General features: G+C 47.7%; 1 protein-coding gene across 2 annotated transcripts in view; it reads right to left on the bottom strand.

Annotated features, from left to right (window-relative positions):
* Window positions 1-14,015, bottom strand: part of ARMH4 (armadillo-like helical domain containing 4) — a 62,372-nt gene that overhangs the window by 38,342 nt on the left and 10,015 nt on the right. For both annotated transcript variants that reach the window (XM_027702660.1, XM_027702661.1), the window contains exon 4: window positions 13,334-13,552. In XM_027702660.1, coding sequence (XP_027558461.1) covers window positions 13,334-13,552 — 219 coding nt within the window. The remainder of the gene's footprint in view (window positions 1-13,333; window positions 13,553-14,015) is intronic.

Genomic DNA, 14,015 nt, shown 5'->3' with positions numbered 1-14,015 from the left:
GACTGGACCAGGTTGCTCCAAGCCCCATCCAACCTGGCCTTGGAAAGCATTGGAAAGAAGGCAGCACAGCCAACACCTCATGGAAGAGCAGATAAATGTGACACAGAGGAAATCCCTGTGGATTTAGTGGAAGGTGTCCCTGCCCACAGCAGGAAAGGTGGAACTAGATGATCTTCAAGGTCCCTTTCAACCCAAACCGTTCTGTGATTCCATGAATTCTCCACCACGGCAGACACCCATCCATTCCAAAACTGTCTGTACTGCCAACATACACAGACAAATATTTAAGCCATATTTCACAGCTAGAATCTAAAATGGTCACACGGGAAGGACTGTGCTGGATCAAACCAAAGGCCATTTCTGTCCACATCCTATTTCCAACCACAACTGGCCACAGATGCTAAAGAAAGACCAGAGCAGGGAACACACAGAGCCAGTCTTCCCACACTTTCTCTTCCCAGCTTTTAGTCACCAAAGTCCTGAGGACTTCCTAAGCCAGAATTTGCATCAGAGCTACTTAATAGCTCCTAATGGAGCCACCCACCAGGAAAAGATAATATCTGAAACAATGACATGCTTTGAATTTCTTATGGTTAGTTTGTCAAAGCTGGAAACTAAAACATAGTATTTAGCACTTTATCTAATTTGCACAAAGCTCTGCTTAGCCCTGTAGAAAATTCCCTCCTGATGTGCTCAGACTGGGACAGCCCATCCACACCTGGGCTGACGCTTTAGCTGAGGGTCTAGGACCATGTTAAAAATCAACAATCCATCCAAATCCCCATTTGTTACCTAGATATCCCTTTATTTCTGCTGGAGTTGTACCTCATAAAGGTTACAGACACTACAATGAGATGGAGTGGCTGAGGCAGGACACCTGAGGGGCTGCACAAATCCTTCCTGCTGTAAGTAAAGAAGGTGATGCTTCACTCCTCTTCTCTCTGCTTCAGGGTGTGATGGCACTCCAGCACAGCTGTTCCACAAAGCACATGAGAAACAAACAGGGGAACTTGGGGAATCATAAAATCATCAAGGTTGGAAAAGATCTCCAAGATCACTGAGTCCAACAGTTATCCCGGCACCATGTTCATGTTCACCAATAAAACACGTTCCTAAGTACCACATGCATGTGCCTTTTGAATACTTCCAGGGATGGTGACTCCAACACTGCTGTGGGCAGCCTGTTCTAGTCCCTGACCACCCTTTCAGTGAAGAAATTCTTCCTAATATCCAAACTAAACCTGCTCTGGCACAGCTTGAGGCCATTTCCTCTCATCCTGTCCCTTGTTCCCTGGGAGCAGAACCCGACCCCCACCTGGCTCCACCGTCCTGTCAGGGAGTTGCAGAGAGGGAGAAGGTCCCCCTTGGGCACCCTTTTCTCCAAGCTGAGCCCCCTCAGCTCCCTCAGCTGCTTCTCCTCAGACTTGTGCTCCGGACCCTTCCCCAGCTCTGTTCCCTTCTCTGGACTCATTGCAGCCCCTCAATGTCTTTCTTGTCTTGAGGGACCCAGAACTGACCCCAGGATTTGAGGTGTGGCCTCACCAGTGCCCAGCCCAGGGGGACAGTCACTGCCCTGGTCCTGCTGCCACACTATTGATGACACAGGCCGATGACTGAACGGCTGTATCAAGGATTTGCTTTCAAACACTGCATGTTTTTCTCAGCTCGCCAGACAAGACAACTCCACTTGCCACCTTTCAATTCTAGTCCTGTATCTCATACAAATGAGCTGCTGTTTGGATTTAGCTGCATCATCCTGCTATCTCCTGGCTTTTGGGGAAAAATCATTCCTGCACACAATTATACCACACAGAGCATCTAATGGAGCTTACAGGGATGTAGTTAGCTCCTTAAATTCCCATTACATTTTATAGGCAGTTTCTGTCTGTAAACAGTGTGCCCATCATTTTGAATCAACATAAGAATTTTCTCTGTCAAACTGCATCTTTTCATATAAAACATACAGCTGCAAAGCTGAGAATGGCACCTGGAGAGTGCTCACAGGACACCTGCAAAGACAAGTTAATGCAGGTCTTTTGTCCCTGCTGAGAGCAACACAGCTATAAACATTCCCAAAATTTAACAGCTGGAACGGCAGAGAAGAGGGATGTGAACGGAGGCTTTCCTTAGACTGGGTGAAAAAGCAGCCAAGAGAGAACAGGCATCAGATTTTTATCTCTGAAAAACTACTTTGGGACAAGGATTTTAGAAGCTTCTTGTGATTTTAGCAAGCCAAATCCCAGACACCTGCCAGGATCTAGTGTTGAAGCCACAGATAGCCATCTCCGTGTCTCCAAAGCCTCGAAGGCAGCAGAGCTGAACACCCAAATTGAAAGTGCTGAGACCACTTATCACATCTGATCATCACCAAGCTTCATCAATCACCACCAGCCACAGCAGAAAGCTGTGAATAATGTGATCCCTGTAGCAGAGCCGCTGCAAGGGGGAAGGAAAAGGCTCTTCGTTTGTTTCCTTCTCCTCTCTGGCTCGTTCCTACATCTGAAAACAGCTTTTTAATCCCCCCCCCATCCCAAAATGCCAGCAGCTTGCCTTGCTGCAAGGTGCAGTGCAGAGCACCACTTGGTGGTCACAAGGAGGAAGCTACGCTTCCAAAAAAAAAAAACAACCAGAAACTTCACAAATGTGGGATTTCGGGAGCGGAGGCACAACAGGAGCCCGTGGGCAGGCTGTGCATAAGGCTTGGTAGTCTCATAGGATGGCAAACTTAAAGTGAGCATCACACAGCTGAATCTCAAGCTGGAGGCTTGTGCTTCACTTGAAAGCCTTTTGCAGAAGTCACGTTTTCCCTCCTAAATTGGCACTTTTCGGCCTTTGAAAGGCCTCAGCAGCAGCTTGAAAGAAAACAAACAGGAGAGACTGAACGTAGCAAGGGCTGGAAGTGCAAAGCCCAGCAGATTCAGAAGGAATTCAGAGTTTCATGTGCATTTCCAGCCCACTGTGAACTATTTCGTGTGGCATGGAACAGTTTAGGTTGGAGAAGCCCTCTAAGATCATTGAGTCCAACTGTTAACCCAGCACTGCCAAGGCCACCACTAACCCCTGTCCCCAAGTGCCACATCCACACAGCTTTTAAATCCCTCAGGGATGGTGAGTCCACCACTGCCCTGGGAAGCCTGTTCCAGTGCTTGACAACCTTTCTGTTAAAGAAATTTTCCCTAATATCCAATTTAAACCTCTCCTGCTGCAGTTTGAGGTTGTTTCCTCTTATCCTGTGTTTGTTACTTGGGAGAAGAGAATATCACTTCCCTAGTCCTGCTGGCCACATATTGCTGACACAAGCCAGGATGCTGTTGGCCCTCTTGGCCACCTAAGCACTTTCTGCTGTGAGCCATCCTTGCTCTGTAGATCTTCAGATGTCACATACAAGCTGATTCTGTTATCCTGTTTCCACGCACCGAATCCATGACGTGCCACATGGATCTATCAAGGAGGGACAGCATCCTGTCTCTTCTCCTGGTGACACCAGGAGACTTCAGCACTGAAACACTCACAGTCTAAGCAGATGTTTGTATTTTCACAGAATCATGGAAAAGTTGGGGTTGGAAGGGATCTTAAAGACCATCCAGTTCCAATCCCCCTGCCACAGGCAGGGACAGCTTCCACTACTCAAAGTTGCTCCAAACCCCATCCAACCTGGCCTAGAACAGTTCCAGGGATGGTGGATTTTCTACTGCAAGAATAGCCAGTGGCAGTTAAAGTCTCACCTCCAAGAGTGAAGAAATCCAAAATCTGCCACCCTCTGACAGACTAAATAACCACTGGTTTCAATAAAGTAGGTTCTGCTTTGCCTGTATGGGAACAGGAAAGCAAAAGACCCCTAAGAAATTCAGCACCTCCCTGCTGTGACGATGGACCAAGCCAAGAAAGATGCAGGCAGCAGGAATCCCAGGGAAAATTAGATTCCCACTTCACACATCAAAAGATTTTAGTTTTGAAGGACTTGACAACCTTGTAACAGGCATTCAAAATTTCCGGTTTGGAGAAGCGATAAGAGAACAGCAAGAAAACAAGTCTGAGAAAAAAACCAGCAAATTTTTAGCAGAGTTTTTGGACTGTCCCAGCTTTATTAACAGTCAACAGAAACAGCCACCACTGGGCTTTATCCTGGGACTCTGAACAGATCCACGAGCAGCACTGGTGATATCCATCCACAGGATGGGGTTTGCTATTGCAGGGTGGCAAAAGCTCCCCCTGTGCTTGCTTCAAAGACAGGTCTTTCACTAGAAAATTGTACATATCCGTGATGACTTTTGTGGCTCAGCAAAGAGAAGTGAGACCACATCACACCTCCTTCCTGAGGCATTTCACAGACCCAGCGGGAACCCACAACCAGCAGGGTCTGAAGCAGTTGGACAACAACCAGCAACCTCAAGTAAAAGCCTCAGACTCCATTTTTTTGGGGTATCGTTGCTTGAAATGAGCTGCAGCTGAAGCCACTGTGGTCATAACCTTGCTGAAGGCAACAGAGTTACACCAGGGCCTCTGTCTGCAGTTGAAGAAACTTTCACTGAAGAAGGATGTTTCTATCTTTAGATATTTCCTATTTATGTTTGCAAACACTTTTATTCCTCAGAAGATTCGAGAAACCATCATTTGTCAGGTTTAGTGCACAAGAGAAATATCTTGCTGTGCCCTGAGCAGCGAGAGACTCTCAGCAGAAGGTGATATATTTGCTCACAGGCACAAACTGAATTCAAATTGCAACCAAAAAAAAAGAAAAAAAAAGAACTAAAAGGTTAAAACCTGCAGTTGTCATTTTCTCTGTCCTTTCCCCTCCCAGCCCAGGTTGCTCACATCAAATTCAGAGGGCAATTAGCATTGGAATGGGCTGCCCAGGGAAGTGGTGGATTCTCTGTCCCTGGAGATTTTTAAGATAAGATTGGATGTGGCACTTAGTGCCATGGTCTAGCAACCACAGCAGTAGTGGATCAAGGGCTGGACTTGATGATCTCAGAGGTCCCTTCCAACCCAGCTGATTCTATGATGTCTAAATGATACCACAAAGTTTTGTTATGATCCATGAGAGTTTAAGCTGTGATTTCATAGATGCTCAGTGCTGCAGGGTCACCCACGTGTGCTAATAACAACAGTGTGCAAATATGTAAATAATAACGTGGAAATAACCACAGGATTAGGGATGGTAGTCTATGACCACCTTCTCTAGGAAGATAGACTCTGCCAAATGTTTTCTTTGGTTCGCTTTCTGCGCTGCTTTTGTGATCACAGCAGACTGTCAAGGCGGGGAGGCCTTTCTAGGACAACTCTCTTTTATTATTAATCTGCTGCTTTCACGTGATCAGTAACAATGTCACCATCCAAGGGCTCCAAAACGCTGCCAAGAACAACCAGTGACAGGTTGGAAGGAGGCAGCTGTTGGAACGTGGATGGGCTCTCCTCATGCACAGGCTGCTCTCTGGGCAGAGCTGTGCCGTGGTGGCTGAAGATTCCCAAGCAAGCAGGAGGCACAGAAACTATGTAAAATGAAAAACCTCCCTAGTGATGAGCTCAGCTAAGCACAGTCATGTTCACTGTCTGGGGTATTTGTGGCCCACGTTGCATGAACATTATTTTAAATGCTTTGCTCTGGAAGGGGCATCAAATCCAACACGGCCTCCCACGGGAAGTATCAGCATCCAGGCTATTGTACAAGGAAAGGGGCTATTGGGAAGAATGTATCCGTTGGATGGGATCCTACCACGCAAAGCAAGGTAATATAACTCTACCCAGACAAGTTTCAAGAGAAGAGGAAATAACATGTCACAGAATCACAGACTCAATTAGGATGGAAAAACCCTCTAGGATCATCAAGTCCAACCATTTCCCCAGCACTGCCAAGCCCATCACTAACCCATGTCCCCAAGTGCCACATCTACACATCTTTTAAATCCCTCCAGGAATGGTGATTTCACCACCAACCTGGGCAGCCTGTTCCAGTGCTGGACAATCCTTTCGGTGAAGAAATTTTTCCTAATATCCAATCTAAGCCTTCCCTGGTGGGACTCGAGGCTGTTTCCTCTTGTCCAAAGCTTTTCTGTAACAGAAGGAAATCCTTGCTCCCCTGGCAGCAGAGCTGAGCTGATGCTGGTTTAGGAGCTTCTCCCTGCCAAAGCCCAAGAGCTGCAGAAGCTGCTCTCCAGCAGAAGGCTCTTTGACATTGCACAAGTATGAGAGATTTGGAATCTGATCCTAAGCTATTTCCCCCCAAACCTGAGGGGAATCACACTCGCTTTTCACAGTTCTGGCTCACTGCTTGTCACAGGATATCTGAGGCACTAAGGACTTTTTGGGGGAAGCAAAAGGAAAACAAAGGTAAAAGATACTCCAGCAGGGACCAGGGGTCTGCTTCTGTATTAAGATCAGAAACAATTATTCTTACAATCACAAAATGGTTTGGGTTGGAAGGGACCTTAAAGACCATCTCATTCCAGCCCCCTGCATGGGCAGGGACACCTTCCACTAGACCAGGTTGCTCCAAGCCCCTCCAACCTGACCTTGGATACTCCCAGGGGCAGGACATCCACAGCTTCTCTGGGCAACCTGTGCCAGGGCCTCACCACCCTCACAGGGAAGAGTTTCTTCCTAAAAGAAGAACAAGCTGCATTTCCAGCATCATTCACCTCAAAACTGTTTTCACACTGAGCCAGGCTGGAGAGTCAGTTTAGCAACAGAAGACTATTTTAAATGGAGGAAAAAAATGGAATGGTGCAGAATACACTGTGTGGACTGTGACAGAGTTTGCTGCAGAATAGCTTTTCTAAGCCAGGTGCAGGTGTTGAACTAACCAGGATAAAAAAACAAGACAAGAATAAGGTAATTTATGAAGTGAGAGCAGTCAAATCAGTCCAGATTTAATGATCACAACCTGTAAGTGGACAGGGCAGAACAAGACAGATGAAGGCAGATACAGAGCTTACTTCTGTCAACAAAATGCTTTCCCATGGAAAAGGGCTGTGGGCATAACATGTTTTTTCCAATCACAGAAAAAGAAGCCCCAGCAGAGACATTAATTCCATTTCCATTGGAAAAGGCTCTCTGACTGTGCCGCTCCAGAAGCATCCAATTCAACCACACTGCCTGGAAACAACCAACAGCCCAAGAGTCAAGAAAACATTTGATTTAAGTTTCATATTCTAGAAAAGCCCAGCATGGATCATCACAGACGATGCAGATTTGGGGGTGAATCTCTTGTTATGGGCAACAGTCTGTGGAATTCCAAGGTTTTGGCTCAAGTCCTACCAGAAGCCAAAGGGAAGATGATGTGAGTCCACTCAGCTCACTTCTAGTCTGAGTTCTTGCTTCTTTCCAAGTCTTTGATCACCCTCCTGCAGCATCCCTGGTCCCAAAGCTTCCCAGAGAAGCCCCATGAGCAACACTATCCCCCACACTCCAAGGGACTCCAGCCAGGAGCAACTCCAGAAGAAAACGCTCCTTGCAGACACTCACTGTCACATCCCTGCTTATCTGAATCCACCTCCCTGGAGCCACGAGGTTGAACTGCTTAATCCTCAGATTAAAACTAAGAGAAACTCATTAAAAACTTTCACCCACACAGCCCAATTACCTTTCAGTAGCAACCGTGGGGGATTTCTGTTGTTTTTGTTTGAGCTCGAAGGCAAACATGGGAAAGCTACAACATTAAAGAGATATCTAAGTGAACTTTAATTTTTTGGACAAATGAGAAGTCAGATACAGTTAAAAATTCAAGCATAGCCTGGACAGAACAGGAACCAAGGTGTGTCAGACTAAGAAATGTCATCTAACCTGCTTGAGGCAGAACAGAGCCAGAATAGCACAAAGAACAGGCTGAGAGAGCAGGGTTTGCTCAGACTGGAGAAGGGAAGGCTCCAGAGAGATCTTAAAGTCCCTTCCAGTGCCTAAAGGGGCTACAAGAAAGCTGGAGAGGGATTTTGGACAAGGGGTAATAGAGGGCAGGATTAGATTAGATTTTAGGAAGAAATTCTTCCCTGTGAGGGTGGTGAGGCCCTGGCACAGGTTGCCCAGAGAAGCTGCGGCTGCCCCATCCCTGGAAGTGTCCAAGGCCAGGTTGGACAGGGGTCAGAGCAATTTGGGATAGTGGAAGGTGTCCCTGCCCAGGGCAGGGGGGCTGGAACAAGATGGTCTTTAAGGTCCTTTTCAACCCAAACTGTTCTATTATTCTGCTCAGAGGAGATTCCTTCCCCTCCCATCAACCAAGAGTGAACCAGCTGGGCACACCCATGTCCCTTCCCAGACATGCTTTAAACCACTCCAAGGGATTCTTCAGGAGGTGCTGCTGAAGACCATAAAGCAGAGCAGAAAGGGTGTTTGAGAGATAAAGCCCTTGAGAGCATCACTTGGCACAGTCAGGCCCTGAGTGATCCCATGGTTTGGGTTTCATTAGAGGTGCCAGGGCCTCTGAGGCAGAGCAGGGTGACCGTGCTCAGCCCACTGCTAAGGCTGAGCCCAGCACAGCAGCTGCACACAGCTGGAGTTCCCTCCCTCCTCTTCTTCCCTGTGAGCCTTTAATTAGCCCAACACCCTCTTAGCTGCTCACCCCCCAGCTCCCAACTCATTAAGGGCCTGATCACCCTCCACACCCCTCCCTCCTCAGCTCTCAGAGGGATTTCAGAAAACAAAACAAGTCACCACCACCTTTAGCAGCAGAGATGTCATCTTTGGTCAAACATTCACAAGAGAAGAAAGAAACAAAGAACAGCTTAGATTTGAATTGTCACACTTTTTTTTTTTTACCATTTTCTGCTACAAAGGAGAACGAGGGATGAACCACCACCTACTGTGAGGAAGACAGAGGTCAACTTGCACCAGAGAGAGAGAGCAGTTCCTACTTCAGTAGTAGCAATAAACAAGAGGCAAGACAAAAGCGTGTACCAAAAACATTTAATAATTCATGCTGCACGTGCTTTGTTTTAAATCTTCCATTCCCTGCCAATTTAGCTGATATCCAAAGAGCTGGTGAGAAATTATAATATCAGGCTAGTTAACCATGCTGGGTTAAGTGCCTGTTTTATTTACACCTCTGCATCCTGATTTAAATTTTTAACAGGGTTGCAGAGATTTAATGAGGCAGATCTTAATCCATACAGTCAGGGTCCAAATAACAGTCCCCTTCAGAGCCTCAACTTCCAGCAAAAACACTCTTCCTATCAAAAAAAAAAAAAAAAAGAAGGTTCCTTTTACTGTGACACAGCTCAGAAGAAAAATGTAAGGGGGATTTGAAGGATCTTTCATAAATTTATGTAAATGGCTACAAGCTCTGAAATACTTTCTGAAAAATGGCAACCACTGTCTTCACTTCTGAAGTACAACACAGCTCAGATGACTGGGTATGAGAAGAACAAGGTGCAGGGGAAGCAGGGGAAAGAGGCAGAGAGTGGAGAAAAGGACTAGGAGAACTCTTTTTACCAGAACTGGCTAAGCTACAGCTTCCTTGGAAGGGTTAACTTGAGTACACAGGTCAGCAAAGAGCGATAAGAACTGTTAAAACCCAAAGACAAGAGGATATTTTTAAAATCTCATGAAAATGTCAAGGTCAAAGTCTAAAGCTTCACCCTGGCACTGCTCTGGAACAGCCTTTAGCACAGCAGAAGCCAACACAGCCAAGGGTCAGAGAAGAGGTGCCCCATAACTGCAGGACACTGGATTTCTGATCCCCAGGGCAGTGCCAGCCGTGTCCCAGCATCACTGAGGGGCTTCTCCACAGCCAAATGCTGCATCAGGTGCACATCTGACACTGTCCTTTCAACCGCTCTATCCTAAAGATTAGGGTTAGGCTGGAGATCAGGAAGAATTTCTTCACTGAAAGGGTGGCCAAGCACTGGAACAGGATGCCCAAGGAGCTGCTGGAGTGACTGTCCCTGGAGGTGTTCAAGAAACAGCTGCGTGTGGCCTTTGTGCTCTGGTCTAGTTGACATGGTGATGCTGGGTCAGAGGTCAGGCTCCATGATCTTGGAGGAATTTTCCAACCTAAACTGTTCTGTGATACACAAAATAGTTCACAGTGGGCTGTAAATGCACATGAAACTCCAAACTCTGCCGGCTGCCTGCTGAGAGCCAGCCTGATTGACTGGAAACACTCCACATTCAAGAGCTATGTGGTTAAATCTCCTCCTCTAGAGTAACTGAATTTAAGTTTCCCAGATTCAGTTACTGACTGTTCCCGACACCATAAGAGAGGCAGAGCATCTCCTGCTTCTTTCAAAGCTCTCTAAGCACCCTCCACACCCAGCAGCCCACCCGACACCAGAACTGTGCAAGAAGCTCACCTCCGGCAGCAGCTTAAAGATGTGCCATCCCTGGAAGTGTCTAGGGGAAAGTGTCCCTGCCCACGGCAGGGGGGTTGGAACAAGGTGTTTTTTTAAGGTCCCCTTCCAACCCAAGCCATTCTGTGACTCCACGATTCTTTGCTGTCAGGCAGCGTGGTGGCTCACAAGAGCACCAAGCCTTATCTGCCAGCGCAGACTGAGAGACCCACCCTCAGCAACAGGCCCCACAGCGGTGCTGTGATCCCAGCTGTGATGGGTGAGTGATCCATAACCCTTGGCAGCTGCCTGGTTAAAGTTAACTGCTGGTTTAAGATCAGCACTCGAGGATAACAAGGCCCTCAAGGCTGTCATGGAGAATGTGTTAACCACCCTGCTGAGCCTCAGCTCATCCCTGGCTCATATCCCACGTGGAACAGTGACAGGAGCTACTTGAGCACCAGCTGAAAGGAGCCGGGTTCTGTTGTGCTCTATCCATAAGGTTTCAACTAAAAACTGCAAGGATGTTGCAGAAGAGGGAACACAGCAGGTGACCTGCCTCTTCAGAGAGTTATACCAGCCCAGTGCTGCCATGCTGAGGGTGTGCAGCCACCTCTGCCAACACCTACAGCAGAGGAATCAAGTCCAAAAGGAATATGGTCTCTTTCCAAAGTGTGTTGGGAAGTTTACACGCCAGTCCTGAGTAGGCAAGTTGAAGCAGCAGCTCTCTTTGGACCCAAGAAGCCCTACAGAGAAAGCTGCAGTGCTCAACTTGTTAGAGAGACATACAAATTCTAGGCACAGAAATAAAATACATAATCAGTTCTCCCAGACAAGTAAAGCCTTATCCTCTGCTGTGTCCTGTCCCCATATCCTGTAATCCCTTTATAGGATTTCTCTGCCTAGGAAGGGCAAGTAGAACCAGTCTCACCACAGAGTCAAGGCAGGAGGATGTTTGTTAACCAGCTCATCTCTCCAGAGTCCACTGGAGAGGAGGAGAAGTTCATCCAGACATATTTTCAAAGCATCTCAACCTGCCTGTGTAATTTGATTTTTAAAACAGTTTTGCATCCAAGCCAGGCAGGTGAATACACTGATGCAATTAAACCCCAGGCAGTTTGGCACAGATGGTCCCCAAGAAACAGAGCAGCAGGGGGTCACATTTAATGATGAGCCAGGCCCTCAGTGAGGCAAGTCAGCAAGACCCCACTGAAGGCAGCAGAGCTCACTCAGCTCCTTGCACTTCTTCCAACAGTGAGCAAGGCACAGCCTCTCCCAAGAGGGCCAAGATCCCTCATTAGGGACCCAAGCACAGGCCTGGAACAGCATCCCCCAAAAGCCTGAGCACCCTGGGCTGGAGCTCAGTGCAGCTTTACAGGAATGCACTCCCAAACATCTTGGATCTGGCAGCATTTGGATATTCTGAGGGCAAACACTAGGAACTGTAATTTTGGGAACCATGCTTCCAAATGCCACTCCAACACGAGGATGTGGCACCCCCTCACTGCCATTATACAAAGAGGTGTGAGAAAGCAGAGTTGCAGCTCAAAAAAAAAAAAATCCTCCTCTTCATACTTAATGGGGGCAGCAGGATCCCCAGGCAGAAAGCTTTTCCCCAAGTGGTAATTGTTCCATTTTACAGGATGTGGATTGGTGATCCCCAGCACCAGGGAAAATTCTGGCTCACTGCACCAAGGTCTAGGTTGAGCAGAAGAGATTTAGACCACAAAAGCTGTGCCAGCTGCCAAATCCCCACAGCACAGAGAGCACCATGTCCCTTGGCTGACAGGCCCCTGCAGAGCCAGACCCCAGAGCCAAGAAACCCACAGCCTTCCAATTGAATCATCATCTAGGAGAGCTGGTTCCAGCTACAGCCCACATTTGCCTTTAGAGGAACCCAGAAGGAATCCGAGAAAGTTGCATCAGTCCTATATTGGAGCAGAAAGATTTTTTTAAATGCCTGTGCAGAAAGTCTCATTAAATAGAGAGAGACCAATGCTCAGCTGAAACAGAAATCCCTCTTATCTTCCCCTGCAGAAACCCAGGCTTCTAAAGGAGATCCCAGAGGGCTATAAAACATTTTAGCCTCCTGATTCATACTGCCCTTGCTAAACAGAGCCTGAAAGATCAGGTTTTCCCCACACACACACCCTTCCTTCCCCTGCTGCCACTCTCCCATCAGCACCACATCCTTGCCTTGCCAGATACACGCAAGATTCATCCTGGCAAGGGAAAAGTGCTGCAGTTGGAGTCACAGAAAGCTCAGGGCAGGCTTCAAAGCAGGCAGCAAGCACCTTGCAAAGGCAGTGGGGAGGACTCCCAGCTTCTGCTGCCCTCCAAACTTAACAGGAGTGAGAGTTATTGCTTCCTGCAGAGGAAAGATGCTGATGAGCTGTTGTCTATGGCACCCCACCTCTACTCAGAGGAGAAATACCATCTGGCAGTGCCACCCCTGGAGGGCTGCCAACCTTTGCAGTAAAATACTAAGGCAAGAGAAGGTCAAGATAAAGGAAGGGGAGCAGACACAGGCAGAAAGATTAATTCCTGCCAGGTGGTATCAGTCCAGACACTGGAGTACAAAACTGGATGGATGAGCAAGCAGAGAGGAGTTCAAGTAGGAGAAAGAGCAAGAAACGATTCTCTGCAGGAAAATTGTGGGTGAGCTGAACTGGTACCAGATCAGAGCTGCAGAGCAGCTCCAGAGCAGCATCTACTTCACCTCAGCATCTCTGGGTGGGTGTTACCTGGTCCAGAGGCTCTGCAGTGGATGCACACACCAGCATTACAGGTGTGCAGAGCCAGATTCTACTGCAACAGCAATAGCACTGCTGTTCCCTATCCAAGGGAAAACCCCATCCCTCCCACCACAGCCACTGGAATTCCAGGCATCCTCCATGACACTGTTCACTGCTTGCTTCCTGTGCCCCCCGGGAGAGGACAGGCTGTTCAACAACTTTATTGGGCACAATTAGACGTGCACGTGGCAGTGTGCCAAGCAGACAAATTGGGGGCTCGGTGTCAGGGCAGGGGAGCCCCTCCACAGGCAGCTGCCTGACCCTTTTCCTCGGGGGTACCTTCCGACTCCAGGCGGTCCAGCCCGTAGGTCACAGCCGTGCTGATCCTCCGCACAGAGGGAAGGGCTGTTCTCCTGGCAGAAGAGGCCATGGATGCTGGAGTGACCAGGACCACAGTTCTGCTGGATGGTTCCTCTGTCTGTCCAGATGGGGTAGAAGGCATCCCACCAGGAGCTGGGACAGCCTTCGCACTGGTGACCAGGATCCCATCCGTGAGATCTACAGAAGACAGGAAATAGCAACAATACTTAAAAACCTACCATTTAAGAACAAACTCCTTAATGAAAACTTAACTCTGACTGGAAGTTATTAAGCTTTTGCTTCCTTCAAGATGTGGCTCTGCTGTAATGAAACTTTCTCCTCAAGAACAGTCAGCACAGGAGGTTCCCCTTAACAAGGGTGGGAACACTCAAAGAAAGTTTTAATTCCATCGCTTTGAGGACACCAGTTGATATCTCAACCAAGTGAGAGATCTAATTGTTTATCGCAAAGATAAAAGTCAGTTGAATCTCTAATTAAATCCCAGAAGCAAATTAATTAGTGGAAACTGCCAGAAGAACCTTCTCCCTCCCACAAAGGGACCTTAAATTAAGAGATACAATGCAGAAAGGTGGTTTTTTTCCCTTTCAAGGCCCTGCAATATAAGAGCTGCCCAGCAGCAGTTTCATTACAGTGGTCCCTA

The sequence above is a fragment of the Neopelma chrysocephalum genome, unplaced genomic scaffold, assembly GCF_003984885.1.
Source record: "Neopelma chrysocephalum unplaced genomic scaffold, ASM398488v2 Primary Assembly neopelma1_191, whole genome shotgun sequence".
NCBI classification, from domain to species: domain Eukaryota; kingdom Metazoa; phylum Chordata; class Aves; order Passeriformes; family Pipridae; genus Neopelma; species Neopelma chrysocephalum.
This window is presented reverse-complemented; position numbering and strand designations above follow the sequence as displayed.